Source organism: Equus przewalskii, chromosome 10 (assembly GCF_037783145.1).
Source record: "Equus przewalskii isolate Varuska chromosome 10, EquPr2, whole genome shotgun sequence".
Lineage (NCBI taxonomy): Eukaryota > Metazoa > Chordata > Mammalia > Perissodactyla > Equidae > Equus > Equus przewalskii.
In genome coordinates, this window is record NC_091840.1 from 57,501,396 (window position 1) to 57,525,895 (window position 24,500).

Consider the following 24,500-nt stretch of genomic DNA (forward strand, 5'->3'; position numbering starts at 1 on the left):
TCTAGTTAACATCCAACACCACACATAGTTACACATTTTTTTTCTCATGATGAGAACTTTTAAGATCTACTCTCTTAGCAACTTGTAAGTGTACAGTACAGTATTATTAATTATAGTCACCATGCTGTCCATGACATCCCCAGGACTTATGTATTTTGTGAGTGTAAGTTTGTGCCTTTTGACTTCCTACATCCATTTCATCCGCACCCCCCCCCCCCCCCCCCCAGTAACCACCAATCTGTTCTCTGTTCCTGTGAGTTTGGAGTTTGTTTTTTGATTCCACATGTAAGTGAAGTCATACCGTATTTGTCTTTCTCTGTCTGACTTATTTCACTTAGCCTAATGCTCTTAAGGCCCATCCATGTTGTTACAAATGCGAGGATTTCCTTCTTTGTATGGCTGAATAATATTCCATTGTATGTCTATATATACCACATTTTCTTTTGTGTGTGTGTGATTTTTTTCTTTTTCTTTTTAATTAAGGTAACATTGGTTTATAACATTATATAAATTTCAGGTGTACATCATTATGTTTCCTCTTCTGTGTGGACTACATTGTGTTCATCACCAAAAGTCTAGTTTCCATCTGTCACCATACAAATGTCTCACTTTACCCCTTTCACTCTCCCCTTACTCCGGATTCCTGTGTGGTAACCACCAATCTGTTCTATCTATGTGTTTCTTTGTTCTTGTTCTTGTTTATCTTTCACATATGAGTGAAATCATATGGTATTTGTCTATCTGCGTCTGACTTATTTTGCTTAGCATAATACCCTTAAGGTCCAACTATGTTGTCACAAATGGCAATAATTCATCTTTTTTATGGCTGAGTAGTAGTCCGTTGTATAAAGACACCATATCTTCCTTATCCATTCATCATCAATGGGCACTTAGGTTGTTTCCCAACCTTGGCTATTGTAAATAATGCTGCAGTGATCACAGAGGTGTATGTATCTTTTCATATTAGTGTTTTTGTGTTCTTCGGATAAATACCCATATGTGGAATAGCTGGATCATATGGTAGTTCTGTTTTTAACTTTTTGAGGAATCTCCATACTGTTTTCCATAGTGGTTGTACCAGTTTGCATTCCCACCAGCAGTGTAGGAGGGTTCCCTTTTCTCCACATCCTCTCCAACACTTGTTATTTTTTGTCTTGTTAATATAGCCATTCTGACAGGTGTGAGGTGATATATGATTGTAGTTTTGATTTGCATTTCCCTAATGATTAGTGATGTTGAACATCTTTTCATGTGCCCGTTCACTATCTGTATATCTTCTTTGGAAAAATGTCCGTTCATATCCTCTGCCCATTTTTTGATTAGGTTGTTCACTTTTTTTTGTTGAGTTTTATGAGTTCTTTATATGTTTTGGAAGTTAGCCTCATGTTGGATATATGATTTGCTAATTTTTTCTCCCAGTTGGTGAGTTATCTTTTCATTTTGTTCATGGTTTCCTTTACTGTGCAGAAGCTTTTTAGTCTGATGTTGTCCCATTTGTTTATTTTTTCTTTTGTTTTACTTGCCCAAGTAGACATTGCATTTGAAAAGATACTGCTAAGACCTGTGTCAAAGAGTGTACTGTCTATATTTTCTTCTAAGTGTTTTTGTGGTTTCAGGTCTTACATTCAGGTCTTTAACCCATTTTGAGTTAATTTTTGTGTATGGTGTAAGATAATGGTCTACTTTCATTCTTTTGCATGTAGCTGTCCAGTTTTCCCAACACCATTTATTGAACAGACTTTCCTTTGTCCATCGTTTTTTCTTGGCTCCCTTGTCAAAGATTAGCTGTCCATAGATGTATGGTTTTATTTCTGGGCTCTCAGTTCTGTTCCATTGATCTGAGTGTCTATTTTTCTGCCAGTACCATGGTGTTTTGATTGCTATAGCTTTGTAGTATAATTTGAATTCAGGGAGTGTGATACCTCCAACTTTGTTCTTTTTTTCTCAGGATTGTTTTGGCTATTCAGGGCCTTTGGTTATTCCAGATAGATTTTAGGATTCTTTGTTCTGTTTCCATGAAGAATGTCACTGGGATTCTGATTGGGATTGCACTGAATCTGTAGATTGCTTTAGGAAATATGGACAGTTTAACTATGTTTATTCTTCCAGTCCATGTGCATGGAATATATTTCCATTTCTTTATGTCTTCTTCAATTTCTTTCAATAACTTCTTACAGTTTTCAGTGTATAGGTCTTTTGCCTCATTGTTTAAATTTATTCTTCAGTATTTTATTGTTCTTGTTGCAATTGTAAATAGGATTGTATTCTTGACTTCTCTTTCTGCTAGTTCATTATTAGTGGATAGAAATGCAACTGATTTTTGTATGTTGATTTTATATCCTGTAACTTTATTGTATTTGTTGATTATTTCTAATAGTTTTTTGGTGAATTCTTTAGAATTTTCTATATATAGAATCATGTCACCTGAAATTGTGACAGTTTCACTTCTTCTTTTCCAACTGGGATCCCCTTTATTTCTTTTTCTTGCCTAATTGCTCTGGCTAAAACTTCCGGTACAATGTTGAATAAGGGTGGTGAGAGTGAGCATCCTTATCTCATTCCTATTCTCAGAGGAATGGCTTTCAGTTTTTCTACATTGAGTATGATGTTGGCTGTGGGTTTGTCAGATATAGCTTTTATTATGTTCAAGTATTTCCTTCTATACCCATTTTGTTTAGAGTTTTTATCATAAATGGATGTTGGATCTTGTCAAATGCTGTCTCTGCATCTAATGAGATGATCATGTGATTTTTATGCTTCATTTTGTTAGTGTGGTGTATCACATTGATTTGCTGATGTTGAACCATCCCTGCGTCCCTGGACTAATTTCCACCTGGTTGTGGTGTATGGCCCTTTTAATCTATTGTTATATTTGATTTGCTAATATTTTGTTGAGGAGTTTTGCGTCTGTGTTCATCAGTGATACTGGCCTGTAACTTTCCTTTTTTTGTTGTTGTTCTTGTCTGGTTTTGGTATTAGGGTAATATTGGCCTCGTAAAATGAGTTAGGAAGCATCCCACCCTCTTCAGTTTTTTGAACTAGTTTGAGAAGGATAGGAATTAAATTTTCTTTGAATGTTTGGTAGAATTCACCGGAGAAGCCATCTGGTCCTGGACTTTTGGGGTTGGGGGGAGGTTGATTAATGTTGCAGTCTCTTTGCTTCTGATTGGTCTCTTCAGGTTCTCTATTTTTTCTTGATTCAGTTTTGGGAGGTTGTGTGATTCTAAGAATTTATCCATTTCTTCTTGGTTATCCAGTTTGTTGGCATATAGCTTTTCATAGTATTCTCTTATAATCCTTTGGATTTTTGTGGTGTCTGTTGTAATTTCTCCTCTTTCTCCTCTCCTTTTTTATTTATTTGAGGCATCTGTCTTTTTTTGTTAGTCACTCTGGCCAAGGGTTTGTCAATTTTGTTTATCTTTTCAAAGAACCAACTCTTAGTTTCATTGATGCTGCCTATTTGTTTTTTTAGTCTCTATTTCATCTATTTCTGCTCTGGTTTTTATTATTTCCTTCCTTCTACTGACTTTGGGTTTTATTTGTTCTTCCTTTTCTGGTTCTTTTAGGTATAGGGCATGCTTGTTTATTTGAGATTTTTCTGGTTTGTTGAGGTAGGCCTGTTTTGCTATATGTTTTACTCTTAGTACCATGTTTGCTGCATCCCACAGGTTTTGGTATGTTGTGTTTTCATTTTCATTTGTCTCTAAGTATTTTTTGTTTTCTCCATTGATTTCTTTGTTGATCCAACAGTTGTTCAATAATATGTTGTTTACTCGCCACATATTTGTGACTTTTCCAGCTTTTTTCTTGTAGTTGATTTCTAGTTTCATAGCGTTGTGGTCAGAAAAGATGCTTGATATGATTTCAGTCTTCTTAAATTTATTGAGGCTTGCTTTGTTTCCCAACATATGGTCTGTCTTTGAGAATGTTCCATGTGCACTTGAGAAGAATGTGTATTTTGCTGTTTTGGGATGAAATGTTCAATATATGTCTATTAAATCCATCTGCTCTAATGTTTCATTTAAAGCCTCTATTTCCTTGTTGACTTTCTGTCTGGATGATCTCTCCAGTGATGTAAATAGGGTGTTGAGGTCCGCTACTATTGTTGTGTTGCTGTCAATTTCTCCCTGTAGGTCTGTTAATGTTTGTTTTGTGTACTTTAGTGCTTCTGTGTTAGGTGCATATATATATTAATAAGTGTTACGTCTTCTTGGTGAAATGTCCCTTTTATCGTTATATAATGGCCACCTTTGTCTCTCGTTTTCTTTTTTATCTTGAGTCTGCTTTGTCTGATATAAGTATGGCAACACCTGCTTTCTTTTGCTTGCCATTTGCCTGGAGTATCATCTTCCATCCCTTCACTCTTAGCCTCTGTGTGTTTTTAGAGGTGTGATGTGTTTCCTGGAGGCAGCATATTGTTGGGTCTTGTTTTGTAATTCATCCAGCCTCTCTTTGTCTTTTGGTGAATTCAGTCCGTTTACATTTAGAGTGATTATTGATATATGAGGGCTTAGTACTGCCATTTTGTCTTTTATTTTCTGGTTGTTCTATATTTCCATTGTTTCTTTTCCCTTGTAGTTCTGTCTGCCATTTCAGTTTGGTGGTTTTCTGTGACGGTTTTCCCAGTTTTCTGTTTGTTTATGATCTGTGATCCTGCTCTGATTTTTTTGTTTTGTGGTCACCATGAGGTTTATATAAAAGATCTCATAGATGAGATAGTCCATTTTCTGATACTCTGTTATCCCCATTAGGCTATGCAGGTTCCATCCCTTTCCTCTTCCTTTTTTATGTTTTTGTTGTCACAAATTATTCTTTTTTGTGTTGTGAGTTTGTTACCAAATTGAAGTGGTTATAGTTGTTTTGGACTCTTTCTTTACCTTTATCCTTTGTTTTATAATTGTTTGCAAACCTATTCGGATATAGAGCTGCAATTTTCTGATTTTGTGTATTTATCACCTTGCTCAAATATTTTTGACCCTTCCCCCCCCTTTTTTTTTCAGGTAGGAGGGCTCCCTTCATCATTTCTTGTAAGGCAGGTCTAGTGGCAATGAACTCCCTCAGCATTTGCTTTTCTGCGAAAGCTTTTATTTCTCTGTCATATCTGAAGGATAATTTCACCAGATAGAGTATTCTTGGTGGATAGTTTTTGTCTTTCAGTATTTTGACTATATCATTCAACTCTCTCCTAGCCTGTAAGGTTTCTGCTGAGAAATCTTCCGAAAGCCTGGTGGGGGGTTCCTTTGTAGGTTATTTTCTTCTCTTTTGCTGCCTTTAATATTTTTCCGTTGTCATTGACTTTGTCATATATGCTTTGGAGAGGGTCTTTTTGCATTGATGTAATTATGAGTTCTGTTAGCTTCATGTACTTGCATGTCCAGTTCTTCCCCCAGGTTTGGAAAGTTCTCAGCTATTATTTCTTTGAATAAGCTCTCTGTTCCTTTTGCCCACTCTTCTGGGATACCTATATGTTACTTTTCCTAATTGAGTCAGATGTTTCTCAAAGAATTTCTTCATTTTTAAAAAATCTTAGTCCTCTCTTCTCTATCTCAATCATCTCTAGATTTCTATCTTCAAGCTCACTGGTTCTCTCCTCCATTAGATCTGCTGTATTTTTTATGCTTTCTACATTATTTTTTATCTCATTAATTGTGTCCTTTATATCCAGAATTTCTGTTTGGTTTTTTTTAGAGCTTTAATCTCTGTGGTGAAGTACTCCTTCTGTTCATTAATTTTATTCCTCAGCTCATTGAACTGTCTCTCTGAGCTTTCTTGTAACCTGTTGAGTTTCTTTATGACAGCTATTTTGGATTCTCTGTCAGTCATATTGTAATCTTCTGTGACTTCAAGTTTGGTTTCTGGAGAACTGTGATTCTCCTTCTGGTCTGTTGTGTTACTGTAGTTTTTCATGCTGTTTGATGAGTTGATCCTCTGCTGGTGTATTTGTGGTAGTAACCACCTGTCTTATTTGGGTACAGCTTTGGTTACTTTGGTTCTGAGCTGCTTCTGGTTGTATCTGAGAGCCTGCACTTTCCACCCTCCACTCTGCTACAGTTGTCATCAGTGCCCTCCTTGTGCTGCTTCTGCCTCTGAGGTTGCTGGTGCCTTGCTGCTTTCAATGTTGCTGCAGTCTCAGGTGTTGCCCCCAGGGTCACCAGGCTTGAGCACTTCTGCTGCTTCTGGGGTTTCTTGGGTCTCGTGTTCTCTCACTTGGTCTCCACGGGCTCTCTGTGGGCCCAGGTGCTGCTTCCCTGTGCACCATGTGCACTTCTGCTCCTGGGTTATCTGGAGGTGCTGGTGGCACTGCTGCCAGGGGACACTGGGTTTGCAGGTGTTGCTGTTGGGGGCCCAGGTTCTTGTATACAGCCCCTGCTGCAGACAGAGTCAGTCTTGGGAGTTCCACCACTGGGTGCTGGGTCTCAGGTTCTACTGTGGTTCCTGAAGCCTCAGATCACAGGTGCCACCTGTCACTGCTAGGGGAGGAATAGGGCCTTAGCCACAAGTGTTGTTGCTGGCCCTGCATTCCCTGGTCACTGGCACCTGCCAGTATGCTTTTTGAGACCTCAGGTCAGGGCACCCTGCTCCTGCCGGGGAAATTTATGCCTTGGATATAGTCCCCACCACTGAAAAGACCAACACCACTGCCAGGGAAGGGGAAAAGGCCAGGTCGCTGGCTCCACTCTATGTCCTGAAGCCTCAGGATGTGTGTGCCATCCACCATCACTGGGAGGAGCAGGGTCCACAGCCTCTGGTTGCTGGCACTGGTGCATGAACCGGTGGCCTACTCTGAAACCTTCGATCAGGGGACCCCACTACTGCCAGGGAAATTCATGCCTTGGATGTAGTCCCCACTGCTGGAAAGACCAGTGCCATTGCTAGGGAAAGGGGAGAGGGCCAGGTCCCAGAGCCTCAGGACGTGTGCACCACCCACCACTGCTAGGGGTGGGGAACAGGGGCCAAGCCACAAGTGCTGTGTTTGCCCTTGTAGCCTGTGGTCGCTGGCATGCACACCAGTTTTACAATCCACATTTTGGATCGCTTCCAACCAGAAGAGAGGGAAAGGGCTGCTCCCCTAGTTCCTCTGCCTCCTGGAGGTCTAGTCCACCCACCTTCAGATGTATAGGTGCATGGATTGCTCAGACGTTCTGATGTGTTGAGCAGGGAGTCCTTTTTTGGTCACTGGATGTCTGACTGGTTGTAGCTTAGAGAGGAGAGACAAAGGGAACGACTTACTCAGCCATGATGCTCTATTTAATTCTTTTTCTTACCATTGTAAATGGGTTTGTTTTCTTGACTTCTTTTTCTGCTAGTTCATTATTAGTATATAGAAAGACAACTGATTTTTGTATATTGGTTTTGTAACCTATAACTTTACTGTATTCATTTATTACTTCTAATGGTTTTTTGGTGGATTCTTTATGGTTTTCTATATATAAAATATTATCTGCAAATATTGACAGTTTTACGTCTTCCTCTACAATTTGGATCCCTTTTATTTCATTTTCTTGCCTAATTACTCTGGCTAGGACTTCTGATACTTTGTTGAACAAGACTGGTGAAAGTGGGCATCCTTGTCTTGTTCCCTTTCTTAAAGGGGTAACTTTCAGTTTTTCAGTGTTGAGTATAATGTTAGCTGTGGGTTTGTCATATATGACCTTTATTATGTTGAGATACTTTCCTTCTATACCCATTTTGTTCAGAGTTTTTATCATAAATGGATGCTGAACCTCAGTGAATGCTTTTTCTGCATCTATTGAGATGATGAGGTGGTTTTTAGTCTTCATTTTGTTAATGTGGTGTATTCTGTTGATTGATTTGCAAATGTTGACCCTCCTTGTATCCCTGGAATAAATTCCACTTGATTTTGGAGTGCAATCTTTTTAATGTGTTGTTGTATTTGATTTGCTAATATTTCATTGAGGATTTTTGCATCTATGTTCCTCAGCAATATTGGCCTGTAATTTTCTTTTTTTGTATTGTTCTTGTCTGGTTTTGGTATCAGGGTGATGTTGGCCTCGTAAAATGAATTAGGAAGTGTCCCCTTCTCTTCAGTTTTTTGGAAGAGTTTGAGAAGAATTGGTATTCTTCTACAAGTATTGGTTGAATTCACCAGTGAAGCCATCTGGGTCCTGGACTTTTTTTTGTTTGGGGATTTTGTTTTGTTTTGTTTTGCTGAGGGAGATTCACCCTGACCTAACATCTATTCCAGTCTTCCTCTATTTTGTATATGGGTCCCTGCCGTGACACGGCTGCTGACGAGTGGTATAGGTCCACACCCAGGAACCAAACCCTGGCCACCGAAGTGGAGCATGCAGAACTTAACCACTAGGCCATGGGGCCAACCCCTGTTTGGAGGTTTTTGATTACGGATTCAATCTCCTTAGTAGTAATTGATCTGTTAGATTTTCTGTTTCTTCATGATTCAATCATGTTGGGTTATCTGTTTCTAGGAATTTATCCATTTCTTCCAGGTTGTCCAATTTGTTGACATGATCTATTTTAGATCAGTGTGTCTTAAACTTTAATGTGTGCATATGAATCAGCGAGGGATCTTGTTAAAAGGTTGATTCTCAGGGCTGGCCTCATGGCCGAGTGGTTAAGTTTGCACTCTCTGCTTTGGCAGCCCAGGGTTTTGCCAGTTTGGATCCTGGGCGCGGACATGGCATGGCTCATCAGGCCATACTGAGGCGGCATCCCGCATAGCACAGCCAGAGGTACTCACAACTAGAATATAGAACTATGTACTTGGAGGCTTAGGAAAGAAGAGGAAGAATATATTGGCAACAGATGTTAGCTCAGGTGCCAATCTGTAAAAAAAAAAAAAAAATGGTTGATTCTCATTCAGTAGGTTCTAGAGTTAGGCCTGAGATTTTGCATTTCTCACAAGCTCTCAGTGATGTTGGTGCTCCTGATCTTCAGACTACATTTTTGAATAAAAGCTCTTGGATGTGGATTCTTAATGGAAGCAAATTGTCCATATAATGCAGACACAGATTTGGCATAATTCAGCATAGATTCTTTGGGACCTCAAAGGTCCTACTAGGTGGTGAGAGTGTCAAACTGCCTGGGAAACTGTCATTAAATGGTAGGATTTCACAATATCTGGAAAGCTCAATTCTTACTGTGCCACAGCCCTTTTATATGTCTTGCAACATCATTCTGCAACTACGCACTTGTTAAGAGAATGTTTACAAACATGAGGCTGTTGTTGTTTTTGAACTAAACTCAACATCAGCAAGGCCATATCCTTCACGAAAGGTAGAAAAGCAGAATCAGTGCCTAGGGATACCTGAACAAGATCTCTGCCACCCTATTTCTCCACAGTGTAAAACCTTTATTAGGCATATAACTTTTCATTAGGCAAAGGACTATTGCCTAATGCTTTGTGCATTGAATTCCACTTTCTCTTATATTATTATTGTTATCCCTAGTTCCTTTTTGTTTGAGTTTGCCTGGTATAGAAAGGCTAGAAAAAGATCTGAGTATGAGATTGAGGGAAACACGTCAAGGTTTCTAATATCTTTGAAGTCTGGAAGTTTTTGTGTTCTCTTTATATGAAGCTGAGGTCTCTTAACATTTTAACAAATTGACTCCTCACAGGAAATACAGGAAAAAGATAGTTTGGGAATATTTCATTGGTAGATGAGTAATGATTATGGCAAAGAAAGATTGAATTATTTTCTCTCACCTCGCACAGCAAATTGATTTAGTAGAACAGGTGTGGGCATTGGAATTAGACTGATTTGGAGCCATGCATGGCCTTGGGTAAATAGTTTAATTTTTCTAAGCCTCCAATTCTTCAGCTATAAAATGGGGATGTAATTCCCATTAGGTTGATGTGAAGATCAAATGAGAAAGCATTTTAAAAGCTCCTTGTACAGTGTCTGACCTGATAGCTGTGACTGCATTTAATGGTATTAAAATCTCAAGATCTTCAGGAGTAAGAATCCTTTCCCCTCACTGATCTTGGAGGTTAATCTTGTGTTCTTTAGAGAGATCATGCTTAGTCATAGTGTCAGGGTTCCAACTTGGTGAGTCTGAAGTTTCCGAGGCAGGACTGGTTTTCATGGCTTATTTCTCTTTCTCAGATATGTCTTTGCAGGTCTCCACTTTTTCCAGAGAGGGGAACCCAGAGGAAGAGATTATGGCTGCTGTGGTTTTTTCAGTTGGACCTCTGGTAAGTTGGGGTTTCCTCTAATTCTCACCTCTTGTCTTGGCTTAAGAGCATGTCTACTTTTCCTGAAGTCTTGTGACTTCTCTATCTCACCTACACTCCTTCTGGTAACTGAATCCAATTGTTTGACCCATAAATATTGGGTTTATCTTCATAAAGCTTGTAACCTATAGGAAGATTCACTATACATATTGAACCAGATATCAAGATACATGATCTTTCGAAAAGTATCTGGGCTATCTTTAGACATGATAAGCAGTCTGGGAAATTTACTTATCATGTTAAATTTGTATTGTTCTCAGGAAATCAGTTATTTATGGGATAGTAGAATGGAATATTTTCCAATTGGAAATTTTGTTTAGGAAATTTTGGGACCAAATACATGTACACACACACACACACACGCATACACACACCCTTAATTCATAGGGACCATTCCCCTTGTACCCACTCTCAGTGATCTCCTCTTTTCTACCCATTAAGAAGTGATCAAGCTTAATAGATGACATGGAGAGAAAGAAGATGTGTAAGACACAGTGCTTGGCTGTAGGGAGCTTACAGTCTCATTGAGGTAAGGCATACAAAAGAAATAGTTACATGATTTATTTAGGTGAATGACAGTTGCTGAGCGGTATGATAAGGATGATGAGTGCTATGTAAGGAAAGAACTGGGACATTAGTATGGGCTAAATTGGTCACAGAAAGTTCATGAGGATAGTTAGATTTAAGCTGGTACCCAATTAGCAAGTCGGATTTAAATTGTCATTAAGTATTGTGAGAGTTCTTCAGGTGAGAAGAGAATTTGAGGGCAAGGCCCTGAGGCAGAGAACAGTGGGTGAGCTAGTGATTTAAGATGGAAAAAAGATAGGACTGGAAATTAGATATTCAAGCTGAATCTTTTAGTGTTTCTCTGAAGACATTTAAGTGTAAATATGTATGTGTGTGTGTTTGGGTGTGTTTGAGAAGGGTGTTAATTTGATAAAAGCTATGTTTTAGCAGTGACTTTTTGAAATAGGAGATTCAGAAGAAAGGTAATACCAACAAATGTAATTTGTTATAGTAATGATCTATAAAAACCTGTAGTAGTGATCTTTTATTCTTTGTAGCCAGAATAAAGAACATATAAATAGTTCTTAAAACATACCCTTGAAATGATAAATAAAAACCAAAATGTTGTACTTCCAGTAGATCCAAAGTATTTGTCTAGTATTGGCCTGATCAAACCCATCCTTCACATCATCATTAATTTTCTGGAAGCTGAATATTTGTATTTTTTTAAAGAAGAATTTGGGAGAAGAGAAATAAGATAACATTTTCTCAATGTTTTAGAGAACAATTGTTTAGAGATAACAATTTCTCAACATTTTAGATTTTATTCTAAAATTGATAAGGTATAGTAAAATTTCATTTCACTTATAAAATCGGGCCCTCATAGAGATATAGTTTCTAAAGTTTGGAAGAAAACAATGTTATGAGAGGTCCCTGAAATAGCTCCTGCATGGCTACTGAGACATGTCCTCCCACCCCCAAACACTGTAATGAATTTTCAACTGTAGAAAACAGATGGTGTTAGCAGGTTTTAAATATTATTCTTGAGCAAGATAGATAATCTCTGAGAAATAGATTTCATCCCCATATGAAAAAGGAGAATTATATAGCATCTGAAGGCTCCTTATTGTAAGTTTATTTTTGTTTTGCTAGGTTCTTTGTTAAAAGCCTTCTTTAAAAATTGTGCAGTTATATCTTTCTCAGTCGTGTGTGTGTGTTATTGTCTCAAAGAAGTGAAAGAAGATTATGGTTGGATGTTACTGTGGGACCTTAATTTCATCCGTAAATAAAACAGTAAAAGAGGTCATCCCATGTACACCGCATGCACAGTGGACTCGTGGTGTTTGTTGAGGCTCTGCTGTAGGTCCTAGGCAGCCTGTCACTGAGTGATCTTATCCTGTATCCCCTCAGGGTCCTGAAGTGTCCCAGCCAGAGGAAGATCTTCACCTTCAGGCAGAAGAACCAGAATTGGTAAAGGTAATACTTAGCTTTGTATGTAAGGGGAATAAAGCAAAAGCACCTCTTTTACTGTCCCTATTCTTAATGTTCCCAGTTCATTTCAACTTCTCAGTGAATACCATTTTGCTTAATAGGTGTCGTAACCCCAGGTATGGTGACATTAATTTGACAGATTTCATTTCTCTCAGTGGTGGCAGCCCTAATTTGACAGTCACATCATAATTGCTAATGATAATGTATCCTATATCACACAGTCTGAGTCTTGCTTCACGATGTAAGACCCAATACCATTAAAAATATCAAGAATACATGGACATTGGTGGCAATATTCTTAAGATGAGTTTAAATTGGTTTAAGTTTTTTCATTGCATTACATTTATTAAGCTTACTTATTTGTGAGTACAGAATCCTCCTTATCTTTCCAGAAAAAATCAAAGTCAAAAATGTCTGAATTGTGTTAAGAAAAATTGTCCAAAACTTAGAAATAAGGCAAACGGTAAATTTATGCCCTTTCAGTGTCATGTTATGCCGTTGTCTAACCAGCCTGTCGAAGGGTCGTCTAATGTAGCAGGGAAGGTTACATGATTTGACTTACTATTTGTTATTGATTAATATCCAAACCCAAGTTAGATGTTAACTTATAGAAGATTGAAAAGTTGCAAATTATTTCTACCTAGGAGAAAAGAGAATCCCAAAAGTTATGGTTTTATTGTCCTGTAGGTCATTTACCAGATTCCTATCTAATTTTCAATCTTACGCATACATTCTTTTTTCCACTATCTATTCATCTGTTTCTTGTATCTCCTTTGAACCAGCTTTGTCCAGATGCTAATCTCTCATTAATGACTTAAGTAAATCTTTGACATGTATTGACTATACCTTAGGAGAATTATAATTTAAAAAAAAATTTTTTTATATAGGAGAAATTCAACCCCTTTATCTTCCTTTTTTTAGAATTATCTTTTTACATTTTTGAAAATTATACTTTGAAGGGACTGGCCCAGTAGTATAGTGGTTAAGTTCAGCACACTTCACTTTGGCAAACCAGTTTCATGGGTTGGGATCCCAGGCTCAGACCTACACCACTCATCAATCCATGCTGTGGTGGCCACCCGCATACAAAATAGAGGAAGATTGGCACAGATGTCAGCTCAGGGCCAATCCTTCCTCACCAAAAAGAAAAAAAATTATGCTTTGAAGATTGGTTTTATTCCAAAAATGTTTTATGTAAAACTGAGGTGTTTTTTTCTTTGTTTTTATGAGAAAATACATTCTGAGATTCAGTCTTATGCCTACTGTTTTTGAAATTTAGTACTGGACCAATGATTCTTAAAATTGTCCTTTAATATATGACAATTTAGGCTTTAAAAATTTAAAGTAAATATATTCAAATTTCAGACTTTGAATCCTGAACCTTAGGAAAATGCCATAATTTTTGACATGATGAATAATTCATGTGGTTTATTTTTATTCTTCTGACAGAGGGGTTCCTTGGCAAAAGATTAATCTTCAGTCTGGCTCTTCCTTAAATTCTGCATCCTGTTCATAAGTACTGAATTTAGCTTTGTTTAATTTTTAAACTGAGTAAAACCAATATTTTAATAATATTTTTTAACATTTCTATTCCTACCCAGAAAAGGCAGATGGAATTTTCACAGGGCTTGTGTTGAATCTCTTGGTCAATATGAGGAGTATTGCTATCTTAACGGTATGAAGTTTTCCAATAGAAAGAATATGGGATGTCTTCCTGTTTATTTAGGTATTCTTCATTTTCTTTCAGTGATGTTTTATAGTTTTCAGTGTACAGGTCTCATACATCTTTGGGTAATTCCTTCCTAAGTGTTTTATGTTTTTTGCTATTTTAAATGGATTTTTTTCTTTTTTTTTTTTAAAGATTGGCACCTGAGGTAACAACTGTTGCCATTCTTCTTTTTTTATTCTTCTTCTCCCCAAAGCCCCCCAGTACATAGTCGTATATTCTAGTTGTGAGTGCCTGTGGTTGTGCTATGTGGGACGCCGCCTCAGTATGTCCTGATGAGTGGTGCCATGTCCGTGCCCAGGATCTGAACCAGTGAAACCCCCGGCCGCTGAAGCAGAGCATGCGAACTTAACCACTTGGCCATGGGGCTGGCCCCTTTTTCTTAGTTTATTTTTGGAATGTTTGTTGCTAGTGTATAGAAATAATTGAGTTACGTATATTGATCTTGTACCCTGAATCTTGCTGAACTAGTTTATTTAGTTCTAATAGGTTTTTTTGCATGTGTTTGTGTCTAGATTCTTTAGGGTTTTCTATATGCAAGATAATGTGGTCTGTAAACAGAAATTATGTTTTTTGCAAACAGATATTTATTTCTTCATTTCTGATCTGGATACCTTATAGATTTCTTTCTTATATAATTTCCCTTGCTAAAATTCACAGTACAGTATTGAACAGAAGTGAGGAGAGAGGACATCTTTGTCTTGTTTGTAATCTCAGGGGGAATACATATAGCCATTCACCATTAAGTATGATTTGGGTTTTCATAGATGGTCTTTTTCATCTTGATAAAGTTTGCTTCTATTTCTAGTTTCTTGAATTTTGTTGGATACTTTTTATGAGTCTATTAAGATGATTGAGTGGGTTTTGTTCTTTATCCTATTAATATGGTAGTGATTGATTTTGATGTATTAAATCAACTTTGTATTCCTGGGATAAATCTCATTTCGCTGTAGTGTATATTATGTTTTATTTGTTGCTAGACTCAGTTTGCTGGTATTTTGTAGAGGATTTTATGTCCATATTTATAAGAGATAGGGATCTATAGGGTTCTTGTGACACTTTGTCTAGTTTTGGTAATACTGGCCTCATAGAAGGAGTTGGGAATTCCCTTCTATTTTTTGGAAGGGTTAGTGAAAGATCGGCATTAATTCTTCTTAAAATGTTTGGTAGAATTCACCAGTGAAGCTATTTGAGGCTGGGCTTTTATTTGTGGGAAGTTTACTTATTATAGATCTATTCAGATTTTCTGTCTTCTTGAGTCAGTTTTGGTAGTTGTGTCTTCTTAGAAATCTGTCCATTTCCTCTAGGTTATCTAATTTCTTAGCATATAGTTGTTCATAGTATTCCCTTATAATCCATTTATTTCTTAAGATCAGTAGTAATGTCTTCTTTTTCATTACTCATTTTAGTAGTTTGAGTCTTCTCTGTTTTTTCTTAGTCAGTCTAACTAAGGGTTTGTCATTTTTGTAATCTTTCCAAAGAACCAACTTTTGCTTTTGTTGATTTTCTCTGTTATTTTTCTCTTCTCTCTTTTGTTTATTTCCGTTCTAATATTTATTATTTTATTCTGCTTTTTAAAAACAATGTAGTTCATTCTTCCTTAAGAAGAATAGTTCCTTGGGGTATAAATTTAGGTTATTGATTTGATATCTTTTTTTGATATCTTATTTTGATATAGGCATTTACAAGTATACATTTCCCTCTGAGCACTGTTTTCACTGTATCCCACAAGTTTTAATCTATAGTGGTTCATTTTCATTTGTCTCAAAGTATTTTTTAAATTCCCTTGTGATTTCTTCTTTGATCCATTGGCTGTTTGAGTCGGTGGTTTAATTTCTACGTATTTGTGAGTTTTCTAGTTTTCTTTCTTATTGATTTGTAGTTTCATTCCATTGTGATCCGAAATCATACAAAGTATGATTTCAGTCTTTTAAAATTTATTAGTACTTGTTTTGTGGCCTAACATATAGTCAGTCCTAGAGAATACTCCATGTACACTTGGGAAGAATGTGTGTTCTGCTGTTATTGGCTGTCTCAGTGTTCTATGGATGTCTGTTAGATCTAGTTTATTGTATTCTTCAAGTCCTCTGTTTCCTTCTTGATTTTCTGCCTTGTTCTACCCATTATTGAAAATGGGATATTGAAGTCTCCAACTGTTATTGTTGAATTGTCTTTTTGTGTTTTCAATGCTGTAAAAGCTTGCTTCCTGTATTTTGAGGTTCTTTTGTTAGATGAATATATGTTTAGATTTGTTATGTCTTGCTGATACATTAACCATTTTGTCATTATAAAATATCTTTCTTTGTTTCTAGTAACAATTTTTGTCTATTATTAATATTACTGCTCTCTCTTTTGTGTACTGTTCACATAGTACATTTTTCCATCCTTTTACATTCAACCTATTTGTGTCTTTGAATTTAAAGTGTCTTCTGTACACAGCATATATTTGTATCATTTTAAGAAAACTTCTTTCTGCCAATATCTTCATTTTGATTATAGTGTTCAGTCTATTTACTTTTAGCTTAATGACTGATAAGGTAGAATTTATATCTGCCATTTTGCTATTTGTTTTCTCTATGCCTTACATCTTTTTTCATTTGTTTCTTCCTCCTTTACTGATTTTTATGTATGTTAGATATTTTCTAATATCCCATTTGATTAACCCTTCTTATTTCTTTCACAATATTTTTTGAGTTATTACTTTAGTTGTTTCCCTAGGGATTACAATTAACATCTTGACATAAAACAATGTATTTCAGATTAATGCCAACTTAATTTTAATAGTATATAAATCTTTGCTCAAATATAGCTCCATTCCCTTCCCCCTCCTCTATACTATTATTTTATCCTTTCTTTGCTTCTGTTCCTCAGTCTGGATAATCTCAATTGATCTGTCTTCAATTTTCTGCCTGCTTATCTTAGTCCATTTGAGCTTCTTTAGCAAAATACAGTAGGCTGGGTAGCTTTTAAACAACAGAAATTTATTTCTCACAGTTCTGGAGACTGGAAGTCCAAGACAGTGTGCTAGCATGGTCAGGTGAGAACTCTCTTCTGGGTCACAGACTTCTCATTGTATCCTCACGTGACGGAAGGGGCTAGGGATCTCTCTGGAGCCTCTTTTATAAGGCACTAACTCCATTCATGAGGGTTCTCCCTCATAACTTAATCACCTCCCAAAGGCCCCACTTCCTAATACCATCACATGGGGCATTAGGATGTCAACATGCCGGTTTTGGGGAAACACAAACTTTCATACCATACCTCTGTTCAATTTGCTATCTCCTTTCACTGAACCCCTCTGGTGTATTTTTCTTTTTCTTTTCTTTTTTTTATTGTGGTCATAATAGTTTATAGCATAGTGAGATTTCAGTTGTACATTATTGTCTGTTATATACCATATAAGTATGCCCCTTCACCCTTTGTGCCCACCCTTCACCCCCCACTCCAGTAACCACTAATTTATTCTCTTTGTCTGTAAGTTTGTTTATATTCCACATATGAGTGAAATCATATGGTGTTTGTCTTTCTCTGTCTGGCTTATTTCACTTAACATGATGCCCTCAAGGTTCATCCGTTGGTTGTGAATGGGATGATTTTCTTTTTTTGCAGCTGAGTAGTAGTCCATTGTATATATATACCACATCTTCTTTATCCAATCGTCAGTTGATGGGCACTTGGATTGCTTCCACTTCTTGGTTATAGTGAGTAATGCTGCAATGAACATAGGGGTGCATAAGTCTCTTTGAATTGTTGACTTCAAGTTCTTTGGGTAGATACCCAGTAGTGAGATAGCTGGGTCATCCCTCTAGTGTATTTTTCATTTTGGTTGTTGTATTTTTCAACTCCAGAATTTCTATTTAATGAGCTGTCATTCTCCTAATTTTCTTTAATTCTTTATACCTGGTTTTCTTTAGATCATTGAACATATTTATAATAGCTGATTTAATATCTTATTTAGTAAGTACAATCCCTTGGCTTCCTTGGGGACAACATCCATTGACTGCTTTTTTTTTACTGTTTATGGTCCGTGCTTTCCTGTTTCTTTGCATGTCTGGTAATTTTTTGTTGAAAACCTGATATTTTAAATAGTACAATGTGGAAACTCTGGAAATCAGATTCTTCCCACTCTAGGGTTGGTTATTGCAGTTTGTTATTGTTGCTGCTGCTGCTACTTTGTGTATTTAGTGACTTTACTGGACTAATTCAGCAAAGTTTGTATTCTTTGTTGTATACAGCCACTGAAGTCTGTGGTTAACATAGTGGTTAATGATTGGACATAGTTTTCCTTAAATGTCTTAACCCAAGAAGTCTTCCAGCATTTGCCAAAAGGCTTTTGTATGTGTTGGGCATTCTTTGTGCTCTTAGGCAGGAAGTTTACAACTCTGCTTTAACCTTCACTTCTTGCTTGCACAGAACCTCAAGGTAAGCCACAAGTGAAAGCTGAGGGCCTTCTTAGATGTTTCCTGGGCCTTAGCTCTTGGTGGAAAAAGAAAACAAACCCAGTAAGTTCATTATAATTTGAGTTATGTGTGAAGTGTTTAACAGTAAAGTTTATGAATTGTCATTATCTCTCACATTAGCCGTGTTTTATTATTAACAGAATTATATAAAACATGTTTCACAAACTTTGAGGTCCAAATAAAGAGGTTTAAACTATTTGACAAGCACACATACCTATACGGCCGAAAAACGCTCCAGAGGAAATCTGTTTCTTCTGATATAGAGCAGATCTTAGCTAAATTTGATCTAACTTGAGACCTTTGCCTGGTTAGTCAGCTAATCAGGGCTCTGAGTTTACTAAATCATAGAGTATGGTGATTATGAGCTTGACTTCTGGATCCAAACTACCTGGATTTGAATGTAGATTTTGCCTCTTCTGTGAACTTAGGCAAAGCACCTGACCTCTCCATGCCTCGCTTTCCTTATCTGTAAATAGGACCTTCCTTAGTGTAAGGCTTCAGTCATTACTGCATATAAAAAGCCTTTACACGAGTACCTGACAAATAATATGCACTATGCTTATACAAAGTAGACAGAGTAGTTTGATGAATCCTGTTGAATCTATTGCCCATCTTCAACAATTATCGACCCACGAACAATCATATTTCATCTGTAATACTACCCTCCTTCACTAATTATTTTGAAGAAAATATAAGACATTATATAATTTCATCTATAAATGTTTCAGAAATTATGTGTCTATAACAGATTTTTTAATAGTAAGTATATTACCATTATTACAGCTAAAAAATTAATAAGCCTTAATATTATCAAGTATTGAGTTGGTATTTGTTTTCCCAGTTGATTCCTACGTTATAATTAGTTAATATTGTCTCTTAGGTCACTTTTAATCTAGAGGTTTCTCGTCCCTCGTTTTTTCCCCTTGTAATCATTTATTGAAGAAACCAAGGAATTTGTACTTCAGAGGGGTGTTGTCCAGTACAGTAGGCACTAGCCACATGTGGCTATTGAGCATCTGAAATATGACTAGGCCAAATTGAGATCTACTGTAAATTTAAAATACCTGTCCTATTTCAAAGACTTAGTACAAAAATTAATGTAAAGTATTTCTTAACAATTTTTATATTGACTGCTTATTGAAATTATAATATTTTGTATATATTATGCTAAATAAAAGATATAATTAAAACTAGTTTCACTTGTTTCTTGTTATTTTTAATGTGGCTACTACAAAATTTTAAATTATGTATGTGACTTACATTATATTTCTATTGGACAACATTGATTTGGAATTTCACACAATATAGATTTTACTGATTGCAAATATTGCCATGGGGTTATTTAACATGCTCCTTTGTCCACTATATTTCCTTTATATTGTTAGTTAGATCTAGAGGCTTGATCAGATTCAGACTTTGATTTTTTTTAAATGTTTTTAGCAGTAGTATTTCATATTTCTGGTATATACCACCAGAAGGTACATAATGCCTAAGTGAGGCTTCTATGGTGAATTAGCAGCCACCAATGATCCTTTAATTCACTAGAGGTTGCAAAATGGTGATGTTCTAATTCTTTTGTTCCTTCTTCATGTATTAGCTGGAGTACCTGCATAAAGAGAAACCTCCCCTCATCGACGTTCTGATCACATTTGACTACTATACAAACTATATATATCGTTTGCATAGGAAAAGGACAAAAGATTGCTTCTTTCTCTTTATTTACCAGTTTCCAGGCATCCTGCAAAAATAGTAGTTATTGTGAAATCACAATTTTAAGTGTATTAGATGTTTTTGAAATCCGTTGTGATTGTTATCCTTATTGATGCTCAAATTGTCCCATAATTGGCCAGTGGGAGGCTCTTCAAGTTGTCTCCTATGTCTTAGACATAATCCTAGTAGTCTTTGATAGCTTCCTTGCTTTTGGGTATGACAGAAAGTTCTCAGCCCTGGTTCATTTTAGTGGGAAGTAATATTTAGAGGCCACAGTCTGGCTTGCATAATGCTGCCTCCTCGGTTATTGTTTCTAGGCCTTTTCAGTAGACAAAGCTAGGAAATATGGGATTTTTCCTGAAAAATAAAATACTGCATGAGTTTATACTGATACTTCCAGTTCAAATTTGGATGTGTGGAGTTTTTATATAATCTCATCAATATTACATTTATATCTTCTTTCTCCCATGTCAAATTTATTAGCTGTCATTGACATCCATATACTAATTTGCTTTATCCAAAACTACACACACAACAGTTACAAAATAGCATTTCCATCACTACCACCAACAATATGATTTTTTACTGAAAATGTGTTCTTTTTGTTTTTTGCAGTCCTATTTCTCCTCAGGGTATGTGTCACAAAGAATATACAGAAAAATTACTGTATTTTAAAGTCACTCAAAATAGTTCCTCTCTGATGAATGTATGTGATACCAGCTGGTTTCATTTTACTTTTAATTTTTACAGATTGTTTTTTTTAAGTTTAATTTTTCTTTTATAATATTATAAAGTATTTACATGGTTCAAAAGTTAAATCCGCAAAACAAAAAATATTCAAGGGAGTCCAGCTTCCGTTCCCATCCTCTGCACTCTTATTTCCTCCTTCCTCCACCACGTAACCATTGAAAAAAATTCTATGGTTCATTCTTCCATTTTTTATACAAGCACATGTATATTTCATATCCTGACCAAAGAAGTTCCCCAGAGTCCTATGATTTCTTATTTTTCTTTCTCAGAGAGCTTATAATTTTCCGTATCTACAATCTGAATGATAAACTGTATCTTCTGTTAAGCTATATTTTACAGATTGAAACTGTAAAGGAGTTGATATTATAGATAAGGCAGGGTTTTGAGGGAGAAAAGATGATTTGGGTGGAAACTACTAGCTGTTGTCAAGTAATTTTAAAGACTTTCCAAGGAAGGAAGAAACCATGCTGTTTGATGCCAGGTAATATAGTAGGACTAATATTGAGAAGTTACAGAAAGCCATTTGAATTAGTCTGAAAAAAGTCCTAGCATCAGTTAAAACTTTGAAAACCTCCTGTGGTTTTAAGTTCTTGTCCCTGGAGAGATTCATATGTCCTTGAAGGGTTGAACTGGTTGACTCCATAGTCATTTGGTGATTCTGATTTCTGGTGTTCTTCCCCCATTTTGTATGTATCACTCTGCCTAATAGGTCTAATTGTATAGTCCCTGGGTGATCACAATGCATTTATTTTAGGAATCAGTGACATTTAAAGATGTGGCTATAGACTTCACATTGGAAGAGTGGAGGTTGATGGACCCTACACAGAGGAACCTGCACAAGGATGTGATGCTAGAGAATTATAGAAATCTTGTCTCCCTGGGTAAGGATAACTTCTGTGTGCGTGTATCTGCCCATTTGACCAGGTTTTCTGAAGATGTAGAGCCTATAAAGTACTTAACTAAATTTTGGGTCAGAGTGTAGGCATTAAAGTCTCATAATCTTAGGGGCATATTGTTGGGAGTTGTGCTATTCCTTGCTCTTAACTAAATGGTCTGTCATTTTAGAGTAAAAAATACATATTCCATTGGAATCTTCGAGATTGTTGACAATCCCCCAGATTTAGAACTAAAGTTTTTTCTAGTTACTTCCATAAATGAAAGTTATCCATGCCTCTAGAAAGAAAGGAACAAATACGTTCATTTTCTTTCTAAACTCACTTTTTCCTGTGATCTAATACCACAGCAAACCTGAGATCATAGTGTTGAGTTTCTTTGAGATAGCTTTGTAATTCTCTGTAACACCACTGTACAGTAGAATGTTCTGCTGTGATGGGAATGTTCTGTATCTGTATCTAATATGGCAGGCACCAGCCACTTGTGGCTGTTGAGCACTTGAAATCTGGCTAGCCCAACTGAAGAACTGAATTTTAAATTTTATGTAATTCTAACTAGTTTAAATTCAAATTTAAATAGACACATGTGGCTATTGGCGACTGTGTTGGAAAGCACATCTCTAAAACTTCCTGTAATAGCCACTCTGCACAGAATATTAAGAACTGAGCCTGAGTTTGGCAATAGTTTCTGCTCATAGGCACAGTCAAATCCTATTCATTTTTCTCCAAACAGGGCTTGCAGTTTCCAAACCAGACATGATATCTCATTTGGAGGACGGAAAAGGACCATGGGTGGTAGTGAGAGAAATTTCAAGAACGCCCTATCCAGGTGGGTTAATAAGAACCAGAAGGATGGGATTTATTTCAAATTAATAGGTCATGGATGGAGCAGAACATCTGAAATATTTTGGGGGATAGCTTTGCTCAAATCTATCTCAGAGGAAAAGATTCTCCCCCTCTCTTCTTCTCTCCCTGCATCTCCTTGCCTTCTTTCCTCCCACCTTCTCTCCCTCCCTCCTTCCTTCCTTCCCTCCATGCCTTCCTCCTCCCTTTCCCTCTCCCTCGGGCTTCCTCTGGCTCCCTCTCCCCCTCTCTCCATCCTCTGCTTTTGGTTCCCATCCCGTCCTACTTTGCTTTCTTCAGGACATGATTTTCATAATTACTCCTTCCTTCCTTCTTCATTCCAATATGCATAAAATATCCCTTTCAGTTCTATCTTCTCCAGTTACTTTAAATTTTTCTCATTTGTTTAACCATTTTCTGATATCTCTTCCTTCATTAATTGTCCTGAAAATGCTTTCTTAAGCGTCACCACTGAATTCTTCTAAGCTAAACCTATTGACTCATTATTTAACTTTCTTCACCTGCGAGCCTGCTGAAACTTTAGGGGAACCCTCCTCCTTTCCTCCATGTTCTTAACTAATCGAGAAGACAAACAAGAAATCAGTTGAGAATCAAAACACTATTTATTTATTTAATCAATATTTAGTGAACATCTGTAGACTGAACTGGATTAGGTACGAGGTCTACGGCAGTGAGTAAGATGTACCAGGTCCCTGCTCTCATGAAGATTAAATTTTGAGAAATAGATAATTAACAAGTAAATAAACAAACACAAGCTAAAGTAGTGGTTGTAATAACTTAGCTGTGAGCTAAACAAGGGGATATGAAAGAGTGACTGGGATGAGGTTGAGGGTGCCTCCTTCAGATAGTGTGGTAAGGGAAGGCTTCTGAGACGGTGACAGTTGAGCTGAAACTTGAAGGATCCAGAGAAGCCCACCAAGGGAAGAGGAGAAGGGGAGCATTCCAGGCAAAGGAAACAGCAAGGCAAAGGACCTGATACAGAAAATAATGTAGTGTGTTCTGTAAATCAAAGGAAGTGGCTGTGACTGAGCGTAGGTGAGAGGGAGGCTAGTATAGAATAAGATTAGAGAGTTAGACAGGAGACTGCCTGTTCAAGGCTTTGTAGACAATAGTAAGGGGTTTGGATTTTAATCAGAGTGTGAAGGCACCAAAAGATTTTAATCAAGAATTTTTAGGAAATAACCCACTTTATGGAAATTGAATTTAAGGGCATAAAGCAGGTAATCAGTTGAGAGGTTGTTAAAATAGTCTAGGCAAGAGGTAATAGTAATTGATTAGGGGGATGATAGTGGAAATGGAAAGAAAGAAATAGATTCTAGTTCGTTTGAGTTTTCATTTTATGATGATGCCATTCCTAACTTGCATATGTGTTACATATATTCTTTTTATATATCAAATATTTTATATTTTTAAAAGAGTGAGTGAAAAGTAGACATTGGGGATAATTTTAGATGACTCTTTAAAGAAGAGTTTCCCCTCACCATGAAGAGGGAAAGAGAAATGGGGCAGTGGCTAGAGGAAAGTAAGGAATCAAGAAAAAAACTCTTATGTTTTATTTTTGAGATGGGAGATTTTATGGCTTTTTGAGTGCTGATAGGAATGATGCCCCAATGGAGAGGGAGAAATTGATGTTGCAGGACAAAGATGGGATCACTGGAGAACTAAAGCGTCTGAGGAGGTGAAAAGGGATAAAGTCTAGAATGGAAAAGGAGGGATTTACCTTTGATAGACAAGGAGGCCAGCTCCTCTGTGTAACACTAGGAAAGATGGAGAAGATGGATGCAGATATGGGTCAACTGGTGGCAAGAAGATTGAGGCATTCTGATAGCTTCTGTATTCTCAGTGAAATATGAATCAAAGCCATCAGCTTATAGTGAAGACAAGAA

At 36.8% G+C, this 24,500-nt stretch overlaps 1 protein-coding gene across 5 annotated transcripts in view; it reads left to right on the top strand.

The window, feature by feature from the left end:
- The window catches only part of ZNF624 (zinc finger protein 624), a 36,495-nt gene that overhangs the window by 4,075 nt on the left and 7,920 nt on the right, over window positions 1-24,500 (top strand). For 2 of the 5 annotated variants that reach the window (XM_070563506.1, XM_070563507.1), the window contains 5 exons: window positions 10,086-10,174; window positions 10,655-10,742; window positions 12,131-12,196; window positions 21,612-21,738; window positions 22,484-22,579. In XM_070563506.1, coding sequence (XP_070419607.1) covers window positions 21,669-21,738; window positions 22,484-22,579 — 166 coding nt within the window. In that variant the 5' untranslated portion in view covers window positions 10,086-10,174; window positions 10,655-10,742; window positions 12,131-12,196; window positions 21,612-21,668. Of the gene's footprint in view, window positions 1-10,085; window positions 10,175-10,654; window positions 10,743-12,130; window positions 12,197-18,356; window positions 18,440-21,611; window positions 21,739-22,483; window positions 22,580-24,500 lie in introns of those variants that run through there. The other 3 variants (XM_008541521.2, XM_070563505.1, XM_070563509.1) reach the window with 2 other exon arrangements.